Below are 20427 nucleotides of genomic sequence, written 5' to 3'. Positions count from 1 at the left end.
TAAACAAAAAAAGGCAGGAAGGGGACAGTAGAGGGAGAGGTGGTGAGATAAAAAAGATGAGAACAAGAACCAGAAATAGACATAGGAGAGAGTAGAAAGAAAAGTACCTCTATCAGAAGAAAAGAGCTTCTAATATAATTGTATGTGACTGTGTTCCAATTGCTAATTGAAACAGAGATAGTGGAACAAATTGTACCCTATAGTGATGCTCATCTGTATTCCTAATCTTAAAATGCAATGCTCCTTGCAATCCTTAGTATCAGCTACCCATACCAAGAGATCATAGGAAACTGCTTTGGGGAAAGAGGTAGGAGCAGGAAGGAAGAGGGTAAGGTCTTCTAATGTGATCTTAAGGAAAGAACTGTGGTCCAGGATGCCTCCTTTCCATCCCAGTGTCAACTGTGGCTGTCACTCTCATACTGAGCAAATCATCTTGTTCCTTTCTGTCTTATCATCCCTTCATGTATTTCCTGTTTTTCTCTTCTATTGTATCTCCCTGGATTTCCACCATCCAGCTGGGGTCCAAGCAAGCCTAGAAGAGATTTTAGCCTTCATGGTAGCTGAAAGGTCTGGGATAGAGAAATTTGAGTGTGAAGAACCTTGTGAAATGATGCATGTAGAACTGTTCCATTTGATGAGAATGCAGTGTTTGGCTGGGCATGTGATTGTGTGTACCTATATATGTTATTGTGCAAGATGCATGAGCAAAGCTGTACTCAGAAGACACAGGGACATACATTTATGTAAGACATTGTTTTTGGAGTGTCCCTGCTTCAGTACCCTTTGTGGAGAAAATTGAGAGCTGAATAATCCAGTCGTGAATGAGACGGCCCTACTTTCTTTCCCTCCCTTCTTTTCTTCTTCCATCTCAGTCTTTTAATAATTGAATCAGATTTTCTCAGGCCTTAAACTGCTACTCAAAAAACTTTTGCTCCACCCTTGATCTGGAACTACACAGCATAATGACCACAATTTCCCCTTGTCTCACCCACTTTGCACAGATGGGGAAAATGAAGTTGGAAGAGCATATGTTGAGTATAATATTCCTGGATTTTAGGAAAGAGCTCAAGGTTGAGGTGAGAGCCTTGGGGGTCTTCACTTTTTGACTCTCCTACTAATATTTGAGTTAGACCTCATGAAAAACACTCAGGATGAGATTTTAGGGCACTGGGAAAGTATGCAAGGCAGAAGATGGGTTATCATCACCGTGTTCAAAGGAACCTTTGCCACTTTAGTCTGATTCAGTGATGTGTAGGCTGGGAGTAGGTGGCACGGCTGCAGAGTCCTCTCCACGGTGAATGTCTAGAGACTCTTAAAGCTTTCTACTCTCTGCCCATGAACACTTTTCTGCCTATACTCTAGTGTCATTTTCCTGTGATTCATCTGCCTACTGAGATCAGGCAAGGAAGACTCCCTGCCTCCTCCAGATAGCTCTCCAGAATAATAACTCTCCTTCATGCCCCTCATTCCTCTGCTTTGTTCTTATTTATTTTAGCACTTGGTATAAGAAAGGCCTTACCTAAAATATATAAGAATAGGAGTTCAAATGCCAGGAACAAGGCTGTCTCTTGAGGAAAGGAGCAAGTTCTTTATCCTGGAGGTGCTCATGAGCGTCTGGAAGTGACCAACCTAGAATTTAGCACTCACTCATGGATGCCCAAGGGCAGCCAGATTCAAATCCCAGCTTTATAACTCACCAGCTGTGTGATCTCAGTCAAGCCACCTAAACTCTCTCAAACTGTTTCCCTATCTGTGTAACCTGGAGAGGTTGATTCCTACTTCATAGGCTTCTATGGCAATTACTAGGGGAGACAGTTATCTGAAGAGCCAATTAAACTACATGGCCACAAAACAGTGGTCAAAAGTGTGATTCATTTGTAAGTCCTTTTAATCTGAAGGAGAGACAACCTCAGTGAAAAAATTACCTTAGTGGCAGTCATGTCTTTGTTCAACCATATAATAGGCACACTGAGAAGACCAAACAGACAGAGAGACAAACTTAACCAGGTCTGAGGCAGGATGTGATAGTGGAATCTGGTCCTACAGGGGTTAGAGTGTGGGAAGCAAAAGAGCTGGGGTATTTATCCTATTATTAGCATCCTACATGAGGGTAGCAATTCCCTGGAGGATAAAGACACTAAAAAGACCCCTGGGATGCTGGAAAGAGGCAGCAAATTGAAAGCTGGAAATACAGGCCCTGATGGGAGAGGGAAGGATAGGATAGCAGAGAAGATCTATCCTGCGAGTTCCATGTGGGTAGGTGGGGTAGTTGGAAAGGTCCTTGAGCATAAATAGTCTTAAAGGTTTTCTTGGCACAGAAACATAGTTTAGAATGTTTTACTAATTTTGTTTTTTTCTCCTGGCCCCCTCCCTCCATCTAAAACCAGCTTGTCCAACCTGCAGACCAACGCAAATTTGTAAACTTTCTTAAAATGTTATGAAATTTTTTTGTGACTTTTTTTTTTTGGTTCATCAGCTATCATTAGTGTTAGTGTATTTTATGTGTGGCCTAAGACAACTTCCAGTGTGGTCCAGCCAAAATACTGGATACTCCTGATAAAATATTTGCTTCTTGGTGTTTATTTAGGAAAAACTATTTTTTTTGAACACTAGTTCTTCATATGTGAAGTAGGGAAGCAGTGAAGATTAAATTAGATGATGTATACAAAATATTTATCATTTTGCCTGGTATCTGATAATCCCTCAATAAAAAGTGTTTATCTTATTTTATCAAATGTAACAATCACTTACTGAGCATCTATTATATGTGAAAGATTATGCTAGATTTTAAGGCATAGGGTTGAAGGATCATGCCCCTGTTCTCAAGGAGGTCACAGTCTGGACTGGAGGATGGACAGACATTAAAATCAATTAAAATTCAATGGGACATATGCAGACTTTAAAAAACAGACAGAGGCTCTTTTGGCAGGGGAGGGATTCACTATTAAGAATTAGTCGAACAAATTTACAAGAAAAAAACAAACAACCCCATCAAAAAGTGGGTGAAGGACATGAACAGACACTTCTCAAAAGAAGACATTTATGCAGCCAAAAAACACATGAAAAAATGCTCATCATCACTGGCCATCAGAGAAATGCAAATCAAAACCACAGTGAGATACCATCTCACACCAGTTAGAATGGCCATCATTAAAAAGTCAGGAAACAACAGGTGCTGGAGAGGATGTGGAGAAATAGGAACACTTTGACACTGTTGGTGGGACTGTAAACTAGTTCAACCATTGTGGAAGTCAGTGTGGTGATTCCTCAGGGATCTAGAACTAGAAATACCATTTGACTCAGCCATCCCATTACTGGGTATATACCCAAAGGACTATAAATCATGCTGCTATAAAGACACATGCACACGTATGTTTATTGCGGCACTATTCACAATAGCAAAGACTTGGAACCAACCCAAATGTCCAACAACAATAGACTGGATTAAGAAAATGTGGCACATGTACACCATGGAATACTATGCAGCCATAAAAAATGATGGGTTCATGTCCTTTGTAGGGACATGGATGAAACTGGAAACCATCATTCTCAGTAAACTATCGCAAGGACGAAAAACCAAACACCGCATGTTCTCACTCATAGGTGGGAATTGAACAATGAGAACTCATGGACACAGGAAGGGGAACATCACACTCCGGGGACTGTTGTGGGGTGGGGGGATGGGGGAGGGACAGCATTAGGAGATATACCTAATGCTAAATGACGAGTTAATGGGTGCAGCAAACCAACATGGCACATGGATACATATGTAACAAACCTGCACATTGTGCACAGGTACCCTAAAAAAAAAAAAAGAGTTAGTCAAGGACTTAGGGTTTAGACAGATAAAGTGGGTCTGAAGGGAGGAATACACCAGGAAGAGGACATAGCACGTGTAAAACCTGGAAGGCAAGGGACATTGGGCATTTTCTGGGGACCACTGAAGCCTAATTCAAAGCCAATGATTTCATGATTCTTTTCTGACACCCTGTGTGTGTCCTTTCTCTCTATTGCCATGCAGCATCATCAAATGCCATTCGTGGGATAGAGTTCACTGTAAATACTGTTGGCATGACCTCAGGTAAATTAAGTAACAACTCTTAGCCTCTTGTTCCCCATTTTCAAAAATGGCGAAGATTGAAATGAAATAGCGCATATACAATTTTAATAAAGTGCCTAGAACCTGGTAAATCATCAGTAGATTCCTACATGATAGACTTTGTGAAGGCAGAGACCAGGAGGAATCTCTCTCTCTGTTGGAATTTAAAAGAAGATTGTGATGATGTTAGGTACTGGGGGAAGGCTGTCAAAAGAACAGATTGGATTCTAATCAAATGTAGTCTGGGCAGATATGAAACTTGATTTTGGACAATAAGTCAACAAACACACATTGATGGCTTATGTATCTGCTATTGTCCCGGAGATATAAAGGTCTGGAAATATTCCTGCTTTTAAGGAGCTTTAAATGCAGATGGTGAAGGGAAGACCTAGTGGGGAATGACTTGGCCCAGATGATGAAGACGAAGGTGCAGGCTTTATTCTCCAAACCTATAGGTTCCCCGGGAGATCACAGAGAAATGACACTTCAAATATGAAAAGTTTGGGGATCCCAAGTTTTGGTCATTCTCGCATTTGGTTCTTCAGGGACTCAACTGATTCTACAGTGGCAAAACAGATACATTAAATGATTTACATTTTCTGCCAGCTCCACAATGATCAGAGCCAAGCCTCAGCTCTTCATTATTTTTATGGGTCTCAGGGACAGTCATAGATGTTTAGCATTAACTTAGGATACTATGGGGGCACATTTTATTCAGCCAACAACAACTATTCTATACAATATTATTGAGCACCCACTATGTGTCAGCATTTCTCTAAGTACTACTAGGAATGCCATATTGAACAAGGAAGACAAAGTTCTTGTTTCTTGGGACGTCTATGCTAATAGGAGACAATTGCATTAAAAAATCAATACACGACAGATATTGAAAAGTTCCATGAAATTAGAATGGCTATTATCAACATGATGAAAGATAAGTGTTGGAGAGAATATGAAGAAAAGCGAATCCTTGCACACGGTTGGTAGGAATGTAAAGCAGTACAGCCTTTATGGGAAATAGTATAAAATTTCCTCAAAAAGTTAAAAATAGAACTACCTGTATGATCCAGCAACTCCAGAACTGGGTGTATGTCTAAAACAATGTTAAAGAGATATCCACAATAATGTTCATTACAGCATTAAAGTGCTCTGAAGTTAGAATGGCTATTATTAAAATGTTGTAAGATAACAAGCATTGGAGATGGTATAGAGAAATTGCACATGGTTGGTAGGAATGTAAATTAGTATAGCCATTATGGCACATGGTATGAAGTTTCCTCAAAAAATTAAAAATAGAACTAACAAAACTTAAAAATAGAACTATCATATGATCTAGCAATCCCAGTATTGGATATATATCTGAAGGAATATGTTGAAGAGATACCTATACTCCAATGTTCACTGCAGCAGTACTCGTAATAGCCAGGATATAGAATCAGTCTAAGTGTTCATGGATGGATGAATGGATAAAGAAAATGTGGTGCACGTGTGTGCACACACGCACACACACACACACACACACACAATGGAATACTATTCTGCATTAAAAAAGGAGGAAATTCTGTCATTTGAGAACATATACAAATCTGGAGTTCATGTGAAGTGAAATAAGCCAGGAAAAAAAAGACAAATATTGCATGATCTTACTTAGATGTGGAATCTAAAGAAGTTGAACACAGAAGTAGAGAAAGTAGAATGGTAGTTCCCAGGGTGTGGGGGTGTCAGGACTGAGGAAATGTTGGTTGAAGGAGACAAAATTTCAGTTAAAAGAAATAAATTTAAGAGACCTATTGTATAAGATGGGAACTGCAGTTAATAACAATGTATTATAATTCTTGAAACTTATGAAGAGAGTAGATTTTAACTGCTCTCACCACAAAGATGGAAAAGTATGTGAGGTAATATATGTTAATTAGCTTGATTTAGCCATTCCACAATGTATACACATTTAAAAACTCCGTGTTGTACATGATAAATATATACAATTTGTTAATGAAAAATAAATTTTTAAAGTGCTGTGGGTAAAAACAGGATAATAAGACAGAAAAATGACATGGGACACAATTTTAGATAGGGTGGTCATGATAGGTCTGAGAAGGTGACATTTGGTAGAAATCTTGATGAAACAAGTGAACAAGGCATGCAGCTGTATGGAAGACAGTGCTCCAGGCAAAAGGAACAGACATACAGGCCTTGATTTCTGGAACGTGTTTGGTGAATTTAAGGGACAGTTTAAGGCCACCAGTTGCTGGACTGGAGTGACTAGGAGGAGATGGTAGGAGAGGTAGCAAATGTCCAGAGACCAAAAGGTATTTGTAAACCATGGTGAAGACTGAATTTTGTTTGATCTGTGGTGGAAAGCTATCAGAAGCTTTTGAACAGGGTTCTGTTATACTGTGACTTAAACTTTAAAATACCTGCTCCGGGTTCGACGTAAGGGACAAGGATAAAAGAGTTGTTATTTTTACAAAAGTTATTGTTATAGCCAACACAGGAAATGATTTTGCCTTAGACCAGGGTGGCAGCAGGGAGGCAATGAGAAGTGATCACACTTGGGATATACTTTGAAGGTCCAGTTGATAGGATTTGTTGGTAGATTGATTCAATATGGGGTTATGAGAATATGAAGGGCTTCAAGGAAGGCTCCAATCTGAGAAGTTGAGTAAAGGGAAGGGCTTCAATGCACAGGAAACACGAAGAGAAAAGTAGGTTTACAGGGGTGGAGGGAGAGAGGAACCAGAGTTCTGTTTTGGTCCTGTAAAGTTGGACATGTATATTAGATAAGAATAGATGTTAGAAAAGAAAATAATTGCCATTGCTTTTGGTGTTTTAGTCATGAAGTCCTTGCCCATGCCTATGTCCTGAATGGTATTGCCTAGGTTTTCTTCTAGGGTTTTTATGGTTTTAGGTCTAATATTTAAGTCTTTAATCCACCTTGAATTAATTTTTGTATAAGGTGTAAGGAAGGGATCCAGTTTTGGCTTTTTACATATGGCTAGCCAGTTTCCCCAGCACCTTTTATTAAATAGGGATTCCTTTCCCCATTTATTGTTTTTGTCAGGTTTGTCAAAGATCAGATGGTTGTAGATGTGTGGTATTATTTCTGAGGGCTCTGTTCTGTTCCATTGGTCTATATCTCTGTTTTGGTACCAGTACCATGCTGTTTTGGTTACTGTAGCCTTGTAGTATAGTTTGAAGTCAGGTAGCATGATGCTTCCAGCTTTGTTCTTTTGGCTTAGGATTGTCTAGCAATGTGGGCTCTTTTCTGGTTCCATATGAACTTTAAAGTAGTTTTTTCCAATTCTGTGAAGAAAGTCTTTGGTAGCTTGATGGGGATGGCATTGAATCTATAAATTACCTTGGGCAGTATGGCCATTTTCACGATATTGATTCTTTCTATCCATGAGCATGGAATGTTCTTCCATTTGTTTGTGTCCTCTTTTATTTTGTTGAGCAGTGGTTTGTAGTTCTCCTTGAAGAGGTCCTTCACATCCCTTGTAAGTTGGATTCCTAGGTATTTTATTCTCTTTGAAGCAATTGTGAATGGGAGTTCACTCATGATTTGGCTCTCTGTTATTGGTGGATAGGAATGCTTGTGACTTTTGCACATTGATTTTTGTATCCTGAGACTTTGCTGAGGTTGCTGATCAGCTTAAGGAGATTTTGGGCTGAGATGATGGGGTTTTCTAAATACACAGTCATGTCATCTGCAAACAGGGGGATCTAATTCAACTAAAGAGCTTCTGCACAGCAAAAGAAACTATCATCAGAGTGAACAGGCAACCTACACAATGGGAGAACATTTTTACAATCTACCCATCTGACAAAAGGCTAATATCCAGAATCTACAAAGAAGCAAATTTACAAGAAAAAAATCAAACAAGCCCATCAAAAAGTGGGCAAAGGATATCAACAGACACTTCTCAAAAGAAGACATTTATGCAGCCAACAGACACAGGAAAAAGTGCTCATCATCACTGGCCAGAGAAATGCAAATCAAAACCACAATGGGATACCATCTCACACCAGTTAGAATGGCGATCATTAAAAAGCCAGGAAACAACAGGTGCTGGAGAGGATGTGGAGAAATAGGAGCACTTTTACACTGTTGGTGGGACTGTAAACTAGTTCAACCATTGTGGAAGACAGTGTGGTGATTCCTCGAGGATCTAGAACTAGAAATACCATTTGACCCAGCCATCCCATTACTAGGTATATACCCAAAGGATTATAAATCATGCTGCTATAAAGACACATGCACGCATATGTTTATTGTGGCACTATTCACAATAGCAAAGACGTGGAACCAACCCAAATGTCCATCAATGATAGACTGGATTAAGGAAATGTGGCACATATACACCATGGAATACTATGCAGCCATAAAAAATGATGAGTTCATGTCCTTTGTAAGGACATAGATGAAGCTGGAAACCATTCTGAGCAAACTATCGCAAGGACAGAAAACCAGAGACTGCATGTTCTCACTCATAGGTGGGAATTGAACAATGAGAACACTTGGACACAGGTTAGGGAACATCACACACCGGGGCCTGTTGTGGGGTGGTGGGATGGAGGAGGGATAGTGTTAGGAGATATACCTAATGTAAATGCCAAGTTAATGGGTGCAGCACACCAACATGGCACATGTATACATATGTAACAAACCTGCATGTTGTTCATATATACCCTAGAACTTAAGGTATAATAATAATAAAAAGTCTGGAGTGGGCCTGAGAGCCTGTGAATTCCTCCCAGGTAATGCTGCTGATACAGGACCACACTTTCAGTGTTTTAAAGAAAAAATTAAATAAAACAGGCATGCCATTCAAAAAAAAAAAAAGAAAGAAAATAATTTACCAATTTGAAGTTCAAGGGAGATATCTGAGTTGAAGATATAGAGTTGTGAGTTATCAAAGAGTAGATAGTTAAAACCATGAAAAATGATGAAAATGCCTACAAGTTAGTGTACAAAGAGAAGAGATTCAAAGGAGAGGAAAAAAAGAACTAGCCAGAAGACAACACTAATGAGGAAGAAAGAAAACCTGCAAGATAATGTTGTTCAGGAAACCAGGAACTGGGAAATGCTCAACTGCCAAATGCTATTGGGTAAAATGGGGTTGGGTAAAATGAGGATGCAAAGCCATAAGGATGATACAATGGACTTTGGGGACTTAGGGGGAAGAGTGGGAGGGGGCAAGGGATAAAAGACAACAAATATGGTGCAATGTATCCTGCTCGGGTGATGGGTGCACCCGGTTCTCACAAATCTCCACTGAAGAACTTACTCATGTAACCAAATACCACCTGTACCCCAATAACTTGTGGAAAAAACAAAAAGAATTCATTATTTGTGTTTTCAAACAAATGGTGCTGGGAAAACTGGATATCCACATGCAAAAGACTGAAGTTGGACATTTACCATATAAAAAAATTAAATCAAATGGATCAAAGATGGAATATAAGATCTAAAATCATAAAACCCATACAAGAAAACATAAGCAAAAAGCTTCAGGACTTTGGATTTAGCAATGTTTTCTTGGTTATGACACCAAAAGTATAGGCCTCAAAAGAAAAATAAATTGGACTTCATCAAAACTAAGAACTTCTGTTCATGGAAGGACTATCAAGAGAGTAGAAAGGCAACCTACAGAATAGGAGAGTGTTTGCAAAGCATACGTCTAATAAGGTATTACTATCCAGAGTATATAAAGAACTCCTACAACAATACCCCCCCACCAAATAATCCAATTCAAAAATGGGCAAAGGACTTGAATAAACATTTTTCTGAAGATATACAAATGGCCAATAAGAAAAGAGGCCTAACATCAGTAATCATTAGGGAAATACAAATGGAAACACATTGAGATACTATTTTCACAGCCAGTAGGATGGCTATGATCAAAATCCAGAAAATAGTGTTGAGGAAGTAGTAAGGTTGGAATCACGTATACTGGTGGTGGGAATGCAAAATAGTGTAGCCACTGTGGAAAATGGCATATGGTGGTTTCTCAAAATAATTGAATATATAATTCAATCTTTCCCTAACACAGCCTGGTATCTTCCACAATGACGTTCCTAATATAAGCTTGTGAACTTCAAGTCTGGATCACCATCTCTATGTAGCCTGTGTCTGCTAAACTTAATTCAGATTTTCACAATGCAAGCCCTGTGTAGAAGTCCACCTCAACCCAATGTGTTCTGGAGACTCTAGGTGTGAGAGGCAAGTCCTTGTCTCTGAGGGACAAGAGTTAGGATAACCGATGGAAGATTTGTGTGTCTCTGTGGGAAGAAAGGGAATGTGACCAGAATACAGTCTCAGTAGGAGCTACTGGGCTCCCATCTAGAGTTATTTCAGGTTAAAGGACTTAAAGGCTACTGCAAAAACCGATTTCCTTTCTCAGGACCATGGCAGAAGAATAGCAAGCTCTAAGACCAGTAATAAGAGGGCTTATTGATATGTTGGTATTATTAATGGTTAATAATTGAGCAATAATAACATTGAGAGTTATTCCTCAATGGTCTCATTGGATCACCCCACCCAGTGAGGTGGGAAGGACTGGGATTATTGTCCCCACAACAAGAAACAATCCAAAGAACAGAGAGGTTAAGTGCCTTGTCAAGGTCACAAGCTGAGACAAACCTAGATTTGTCACCTATTACCTTAACTCACAGCTCTGTCTGCAAACAAAAACATCCAAACTCCAAATAAAACAAAGAATAGATAACCTTGACCAAGTTATGCCTGAACTCCACTTTTCTGAGTCACAACTGGAAAGCATACCCATAAGACAGCTGCTTGTGTATTCTTAGGAGGCTCCATTTTGCAGTTTGCACTGCACGGAAGGAAGGGGAGGGTGAAGAAAGAAGGGGAGGGTGGAGAAGGGCGCACCGATTACTGAAATCACACTCCATCCTGCCTCGAGGGAGAGGCATGATCGAATACCATATAATGGTGAAGGAGTAGGGCCTGTAGGAAGCCAGAGGCAGGAATCCCAGAAGAACAGAGCCTGAAGCAGGGAAGGCTCCTAGAGTTGGCCACAGAGAAGAGATTAGGCTCATCATGGGGCCCTTTCAGGGTATTCCTCAGAGACAGGGCCTGTTTCCTTTTTCTTTTGGGAAAACAGCAGCTGATTATGAGGATATAGCCAGACCCTCCCTTTCCAACTCTCTTTCCCAACCCTTCTCTAAGAGAGGAAAACTGCACCAGTTTTCCCTAAAGTGCGTGGCAAATTAATTGAGCTTCCTGCTGAGGGGTGAGCACAAACTGGGGCAATGGTGGAAGGGGAAGACCAGGCAGATGGAGGGCACAGTGACACAGCTGACACAGATGGGACCAGGGACAAGATGATTAGGGAGGGGTGCCTATGCTGGAATCAACTGGCTCCTGGGGCTGGAGCAAGTCAAGGGCATATGAGCTGGGGGAGCAGTGAAAACAGGAATAACCGGGATAATGGCAGAAATCAGACTGAAAATAATAATCACTAGAGGGAAAATCCAAACGCAGAGCAGAGACCTGATGGGAGAAGAATGTTTAATATGTGAGGGGAATAGGCTAGGTCAGGAAGCTGAGCCACGGAGTGTACAGAGCAGAATCCAGCTCTTACAGATCTCTTATGCTCAGACAATCTAACTTATCTTCATCTCAGGCATTACCTTATCTCCTGATTCTCTTCTCTCATTCTCATCCCTGTATATGTCTAACAGGAGAGCTCTCAACCCTCCTCAAAATACTTGCTTCTGCAAGCTCCAGATCCTCCATGCCATCATTATCAGAGGAACAACTTTCCTGCCTCTCAGGCATGCACTCCTTTTTGTGTTGTGCATTAGGGACCTCCTCCAGAAAACCTTAGCATTCAGCTACGGCCCAGACCATGTTAGTCACTTCCCTCCTACTGCACATTCTGGCCCAACCTAAGTCGTAGCTGCTATAATAGTCCAGGATAAAAAGGAGGAGGCTGAAATAAGGAGGTAGAAAGGACAGGTCAGGTACACTTACTTATTAAAGTTTTCAGCAACAACTAGTTATATCTTTGCAGCACGGTCTTATAGTAGTCCTATAGACCATGGGTCCCCAACCCCTGTGCCACAGACTGGCACTGGTCCACGGCCTGTTAGGAACTGGGATGCACAGCAGGAGGTGAGCAGTAGGTGAGAGAGCATTACTGCCTAAGCTCTTCCTTCTGTCAGATCAGCCAGGGCGTTAGATTCTCATTGGAGCAAAAACCCTGCTGTGAACTACACATGCAAGGGATCTAGGTTATGCACTCCTTATGAGAATCTAATGCATGGATTAGGGGTGAGGAGATGTGAAATTTAGTACTAGATATGCCGCTTATTTCCTCCATGACCATTTGGGGACTCAGTTTCCCAAACCCATCATTCTAAGGTCCTCTCAGGATACAGGTGTGGCCTGCCACATAGATAACAGCACTGACTGAATACTCTGTAGGTATGGAGTCCCCATGCACTTTTGGGGGAGACAAAGTCTTCCTTTTGTTGTTTGCTGACATCTTGGCTGTGAAGGCAGGAAACAAACATAAGACGACGACATGTAAGGACCGGACAAAGCACTCATGCCAAGCAGGTTCAAGGGTGTTGGGCAGAAGACCAGATAAGCAGAGTCAGATGGTGAATGGAATTAGAGGTACATTTGAATGGACACTGGAAAGAGGGAAAGTTGATGGATTCTCAGGCATTTTAAAACAGCATAGGCAAGCTGTGAGATTGAGGACAAATAAATGGGAGGGCCAGGTGTGGGCAGCAGGAGCACACTGGGAGTAAGGGAGATGAGGCCACTCAGGGAGCGGGGAGCCCTGTTTGGAATTGAAGCATATTCACTTAGGATAAGGGTGACAACATGTATAAGAGGACATTCTTTTATTTATTCAAGAAATAGTTAGCAAGTGCCTATATGGGATATAGTTGTGGTAAAGACACAAAAGAGTCCTTTCATCATGGGGCTTCCATGCATCCATCCCAAAGTTAAGTCCTGGAGAAAATGCACAGATATATGTTAGACTTTGAGGCAGAGTTTCTAACAACAGGCTTTTATTCTGACCTAGGTAACAAAAAGTGATGGGAAATTTCATAGAATTTTCCATGTGTGGAGGTAAGTCTCAGTTTGGATCAGAGGGTGGTATATTATGCAGTAGGAAGGAAGGAGTAAGTTTCTCCAGGAAGTGAATCATTCATGCATTCATTTAAAATAGCACTTTTCTTTTCCTAGTGCTATTCTTTATGGACAAAAAAGGGGGAACAACAGACACTGGGGCCTATCTGAAGGTGGAGGGTGGGAGGAGGGAGAGGAGCAGAAAAAATAACTATTGGGTATTAGGTTTAGTACCTGAGTGATGGAATAATCTGTACAATAAACCCCCATGACTCACATTTACCTGTATAACAAACGAACACATGTACCCTTGAACCTAAAAGTTTAAAAAGGTTAAAAATAAAAAGGCACTTATTGAGTATCAACCATGTTCAATAAAGTCTGAATATAGAAGTGAATAAAGTCACAGCCTTTGTACTCAAAGAATTCATGGCCTGATGATTACTAGATACATGCAGAGGTAACACAGATGGTACCCTCATTGTGCTATTTGATTCAATGCGTTAGTGAATCTTCATTGAAATGACTGAGAACATCTTCCTGGAAGAGTCTGAAAAGACTTCACCAAGAAGGTGGCAGGATCTTGACTAGGTATGAAAGGGGACAGAGGAAAGAATTCCAGATAAACAGTATGAGCTACAAACATTACCCTTTCAGGAAATGGCAAATAACCCAGTGTGGTTGAACCTAGGATGAATATTTAGGGGACTAAAAGGAGTAAGGCCAACAATTTAGGCAGGAATAGGTTTTCACAAGTGTTTAGTGATTTTTATTTTTCTTGTAGCAATGAGATCCTATAAGTGGTTTTCAGCACAGAAGTGTTGGGTTGGCTCAAAAGCAATTGTGGTTTTTGCATACAAAGTAATGGCAAAAACCACAATTACTTTTGCACTAAACTAATAAAATATGTGGTTTGTCACACTGTAGTGGATGAGGTGAGCAGGGGTAGAAAACTAAGGAGGTTTTTATACTGACACAGGAAAGAGATGATGATATGTCAATTATGGAAGGCACAGGGCATGGAGAGAAGAACAGTATGAGACAATTCAGGGGCAGGATCAAGGGCCACCATCACTGACTGAGAAATCCATGAGCTCCAGTATCTGTGGAAGGCCATATGCCTGGAGAATAATGAAAGGAGAAGGGGAAGAGATGAGGCTGAAAAGTGAGTAGTGACCAGACCAAGCAGGATCTTGTAAGCCAGAAGTAAGTACAATGGTAGCCCATGAAGGCTTTAGTGAAGGCCTTGCCTGATAGAACTTGCTTTCTTAAATGGCCTTTTTGGCTGCAGTACAGAGAATGAGTTATTATAGAGAGTACAAGATTCCATACCACTGAGAAGAGTTAAGAGACTTTTGTAGTCCAGATGAAAGATGATGGTGACTTAAGTAAGAGTGCTTGGCAAGGCACACACAAAAGAGTACGGACTGGAACATATAGGTTGATCACACTTGCCTTTTGAAATTGGATATAAAGGATGAGGAAGCAGACTGACTCAAGGATTACCCCCTGGGTTTCTGACCTAGCTATGGGATGGATGGTAATAATACATACTGAGATGGGCAAGTCATGGAGAGGAAAGAGTTTGTGGAGAGAGATTTCTGTTTTGGCCCTATTTTGTTTGAGATGCCTATGAGACTTTGAAGTAGAGCTATCCAGTGGGAAGTAGGATATGCTAGTTGGGAACTCAGAGTAGAAGCTAGACATTTGAGCATTCCCTGAATATTGATTTCTCTTGGCATTTTTACCACCTAAGAGAGTACCTAGAGAAGTATGAGAATAAAAGGGAAACAAAAAGAGGAGAGAAAAGAAGAGAGAGAGAGGGGAATAAATAAGCAATGATAAGATCATGTAAGGGGAGTAGAGGAAATGGGAGCTAGAACGGAAGGAATTTAAAATTAAGAGATGAGGAAGTAGAGAATGAATTACTCAACTTTTTCAACAAATGTTGTTGTGAAGGAAAACAGTTGCGGGTGTTAGATGGAGGGAGATATAAGGCCAAGGAATGCAGGATTGTGCTGATGTCAAGAAAAACATTTTAAAAAAGGGGGCAGATTTGTGTGGGAGGGGGAATATTGTAATGACAAATAACAGTTTTACAATGCTTTACAGTTTACAGGGACTCTTCTCATGATTTATATCTTTCCTCACGATGAAGCTGTAAAATTGTCATGGAAGATATGGTTATGCCTTCATCTATAGGTGAGGAACCTAAATCTTTAAAAATTTCAGTGATTAATACTAGTTTCTATTGGTAGGCTGATGGCTCAATCATTTCTTAAACCCAAGTGTTTAGATTCTAATTTTTTTCCTATATCATGATAATGAGTTTGAGTTATATTTCTGTTAACTTGAATATGCTGCTGGATTTATACTTCTTAGGAAGCAATGAGGTAGAAGCAGAAGAGTGTAGTGATTTAAGACATTGTATTGGGAGGCAGCAAACCAGAGTTCTCAAAGCTGAAGTTTCATCTTTGATGTTTTCCAACTGTTCTGATTGTTAGTGACTTAATCTTTTGTTTTCTCAATTCATAAGTGTCCACATTTACTGAGCACTGTTTCAGATTTGTGCTAAGTGTTTTAAAAGATCTCAAAATCCTCAAAAGAAAGTTTTTAGGCAGGAACTGAAAAAAAAGGTGGCACAGGTCAAAAATATTGGAAGGAAATATTTAAACGTTTTCAAGGGAAATGACAACAGAAGGTGGAAAAAGAATGATAAGGATCCCAGATGGAAAAATAGTGTGAAGGGAATAGGTCAGTCTTGCAAAAAGGTAAGTGTGGGGCATCTCTTCTTCTGAATGTCGTGAGGTCCAGGAAGGAAGAAGTATGTAGAGATGAAGGTTAAACTGCAGTTAGGTGAAAGAGAACAAAAGGGCTTCTCATGTTCTCAAGTTACCTGGAGGTAGGGCTTTAGCTGGAGGGATTTCTGAGTGTCAAATAAGGACCTACGAAACCCCTGCTAGAAAAAAAATCTAAAGAACTTGTAGGGAAGTGAATTATTAGAAAGTGCTAACTACATTTATTTTTCATATGACCAAGATTGACATTTCAGGGCAGAAACTCTTTCATAATTGGGAGTATAGTTTGAGCTGGAAGGCAATAGGAAGACAGTGACGGTAAATGTTTATGGGTATGATTTGAATTAAGCAGCAATCTGTATTCTTTACAAAGTTGCTTTTGGCCACATGCAGGCCACAAAAGGCTCTTCCTCCACTTGATTTCTCAATAAGGCTGCTTTGTAATACTAGCTTTATTGGAATTAAATGTCCTGAGCACCCAGTGTTTTTATAAGCACCTTAAGGGCAAGGATCATGCATAATATTTCATGATACATATGATTATTTTCTAATTTCTTTTAATGTCTAAAAATGGGGATAAGAACTAATCTTCTTACAAGAATGATCAGAGTTTGAATGTGAGCATTGTAATTCTGCTGATATTGAATATTCTCTGGAAGGGCCCTGTGGAAGCAGATAAGGAGGAAGAGAATTCCCAGGAGCCATGTCAGCCTCCAATATATCACCTCAACACATCCAATTGCCTTCTTGTTGATGGGGATTCCAGGCCTGGAACACCTGCACATCTGGATCTCCATCCCCTTCTGCTCAGCATATACACTGGCCCTGCTTGGAAACTGCACCCTCCTTCTCATCATTCAGGCTGATGCAGCCCTCCATGAGCCCATGTACCTCTTTCTGGCCATGTTGGCAACCATCGACCTGGTCCTTTCCTCCTCAGCACTGCCCAAAATGCTTGCCATATTCTGGTTCAGGGATCGGGAGATCAACTTCTTTGCCTGTCTGGCCCAGATGTTCTTCCTTCACTCCTTCTCCATCATGGAGTCAGCAGTGCTGCTGGCCATGGCCTTTGACCGCTATGTGGCCATCTGCAAGCCACTGCACTACACCAAGGTCCTGACTGGGTCCCTCATCACCAAGATTGGCATGGCTGCTGTGGCCCGGGCTGTGACACCAATGACTCCACTTCCCTTCCTGCTGAGACGCTTCCACTACTGCTGAGGCCCAGTGATTGCCCACTGCTACTGTGAACATATGGCTGTGGTGAGGCTGGCGTGTGGGGACACTAGCTTCAACAACATCTATGGCATTGCTGTGGCCATGTTTATTGTGGTGTTGGATCTGCTCTTTGTGATCCTGTCTTATATCTTTATTCTTCAGGCAGTTCTACTGCTTGCCTCTCAGGAGGCCCGCTACAAGGCATTTGGGACATGTGTCTCTCATATAGGTGCCATCTTAGCCTTCTACACACCTGTGGTCATCTCTTCAGTCATGCATCGTGTAGCCCGCCATGCTGGCCCTCATGTCCACATCCTCCTTGCCAATTTCTATCTGCTCTTCCCACTCATGGTCAATCCCATAATCTATGGTGTCAAGACCAAGCAAATCCATGAGAGCATCTTGGGAGTATTCCTAAGGAAGGATACGTAGAGAGTGAGGTGGAGAAAGAATGGGTTGGCTTGTCTGCTGGGACAGGCTATGGTAGGATGTGCACGGCTGCCAGGATCTTCATGTTTAGTTTTTTCTTGGAAAAAAAAAATGATGTCCTGAAACTCAGAGCCACCAGTCTGTTCAGGATTCATGGGTCTGTGTCCTCTGGTAGCCTGTGGATTGAACATGCTGACTGTGCTGTCTCCTCACAGTGCCCTCACCCCTATCAGTAACTTGACAGAGTCTTGACCCATGGGTCTCCAGGTGACTTCACCGAAAGACACAAAGATGCTTTCAACTTCATTTGCTGAAGAAAAGACTTTGAAAATCCGAGTTTCTTTTCTTAGTCATTGGGAATTTGGTGAACTATCCACTCAGGACCTGGGTGAAGGCCAACAGTATACCTGACATAGGAATCCTTCATTCATTCTGACTGGTGGTGTCCAGCTTCTGATGAAACACTCAGTATTAGGAAGTTTGCAAAATTCCAGGGCTGCAGGTTCTGAGTAAGACACCTATGCTTGCCAGAAAATCATTTTTTCACCTAAGCCAGTATGTGTATTCTTTAACTTATATTTACCAATCCATCCTTATGTCCAATTCCTTTTATTAAGTACTTTGAATAAGACATGTCCTCTGGCTTTATGTATCATTCAACTCTTTCTTTGCACATAGATGTATCTTATGTTTTCAAGAATGAGAATTGCTCATTTATTTACTAATTCCACCAAATCTGATAGGGGATGGTGACACATATACTAAATTAGGGGTGTCAGGCTTGTGTATTTGTCCTAAGACAGAGAAGGAAATGATAATTATGATAGATTCTGTTCTGAAATTTCCATCCCAAGGCCCAGCATAATAAAAGAAGAGCAAGACCAAGCAGATAGGAGGCAAGAATATTGATTTATGTTTCTCTTTTCCTGTCTCATGTGAACTTACCTACTATATAATTCTCTATTAATCCTGACAACACAGCTAAGCTTTTCACACAAGCCCTGTATAAATACATTGTTCTGCTGTTATCTTCTGACCCACTTGTTTCCTCAGATATTATTGTTTAGAAATTATATATCTCTTTTGCTATCACTATATCTTTCTCTATTTATCTATCTATATTATTTAGCCTTGAAAGATAATTTCCAAGCCTATGTCAGGTGGGGTGTAGAAGGCTGGAAGCTGTCCAGGAGGGAAGGGTATAGCAAGAACCTAGAGTTTTACTTCACCTTACATTCCACCTCTGCTGTTATAATTCCCTTTGACACATAAAAAAAATACCCCAGAGAAATAATGTATTACATAAAAAATTGCTACATGCTACATGTGTATATTTTTGGAGTATATGTGATATTCTGATATATTCATATAATATATAATGATCAAATCAGGATAATTGGAATATCCATGACCTTAAATGTTTTGTTTCTTTATGCTAGGAACATTAAAATTATTCTCTTCTAGCTATTTGGAAGTATACGGTAGACTGTTTTCTATAGTCCCTACTGATTTCTTGAACACTACGTCTTGTTATTTTTTATATCTAGCTGTATTTTTATACTCAATCAATCTCTTATCCTCCCTGCCTCCCTTCCCAGCCCCCAGTAACCACCAATCTGCTCTCTATTTTCATGAGCTATACTTTCTTAGCATCCATATGAGTGAGAAATACAATAATTGTTTTTCTGTACCTGGCTTGTTTCACTTAACTTAATGACCTACAGTTTCATCCATGTTGCTGCAAGTGACAGGATTTCATTCTTATGACTGAATAATATTCCATGTGTATCATATTTTCTTTATCCATTCCTATATTAATAGCACTTACATTGATTCCATAGTTTGGCTATTGTGTCTAGTACTAAATATAGGAATACAGATATCTCTTTGACATATTGATTTCTTTCTTTTGAATAAACACCTAGTAGCAGGATTACTCAATCTAATGGTAGTTATATTTTTAGTATTTTGAGGAACTTCCATACTGTTTTTCAGGGTGGCTGTATTAATTTGCTTTCCCTCCAGAACTGTTGAGGACTAGATACACTAATGGCAGCACAAGGAGGACTTTGTTTATCCTTAGATGAAAAATATTGCTTTTGGGTAAACCAACGGTGAAAAGTACAGGACAACATCACACGACTTCCAAATCAAGCCTCCATTTATGGGAACTTGCCTCTCAGGGTTGGTTAGATTGGGAAGGAGCCTGGAAATGGTTCTCCTGGGTTCTTTCCTTTTTAGGACCGCTTGTTATTCTCCTAGTTTTGCACCTTTTTGGTTCAGGTCTTCTCAATTCTAAACCCAATTTGTCTCCTCTCACCCCCAGGCTATCAAGCTCCAGATGGTCCTCAGTGAAGGATACTGTCCTCTCAATATTCAAGAGGTACCCTTCTACAGGGGACTGCTAGACTGCTCATCAGTGGACAGAAAGTAGGCAAAATTCTGCCCCTGTCTCCCTTGGACCTGGCTGGATACCACTTTTGCCAACCCACTGAGTCACCCTCCTGCCCTGACATCAAGGGGCCAAGACCCACAGAACCACCCCCACCCCTTTGTCAGCAGAAAGCAGTTAAAAAAGACTGACCTTCATCCATTTTCCTCCAAAGATTTGGGGTCTTGGGCTCTTGAGTGGGGGAAAACATTACAGGTAGTTAGACAGGCATGAGTGGGGCAGGAGAGGGCCCTACCACCTACCCACCAGGAATGTCTGACTATAGTCAAGTGATGGTTGGGCCGTTACCACACTGCCCCTCTAAAAATGATAACTTGGC

General features: G+C 40.7%; 1 protein-coding gene across 1 annotated transcript; it reads left to right on the top strand.

Moving 5' to 3' along the window:
• Positions 1–12165: 12165 nt before the first annotated feature.
• Positions 12166–17672, top strand: LOC129485282 (olfactory receptor 52K2-like). The gene is given in 2 exon segments (XM_055284660.2): positions 12166–12239; positions 16669–17672. Coding segments are annotated over 2 exon segments (1065 nt in total). The 3' UTR covers positions 17660–17672.
• Positions 17673–20427: the final 2755 nt, after the last annotated feature.

This window comes from Symphalangus syndactylus, chromosome 6, assembly GCF_028878055.3.
Source record: "Symphalangus syndactylus isolate Jambi chromosome 6, NHGRI_mSymSyn1-v2.1_pri, whole genome shotgun sequence".
NCBI classification, from domain to species: Eukaryota; Metazoa; Chordata; class Mammalia; order Primates; family Hylobatidae; genus Symphalangus; species Symphalangus syndactylus.
Note: the sequence above shows the minus strand (reverse complement) of the source record. Positions and strands in the feature narration are given on the sequence as shown.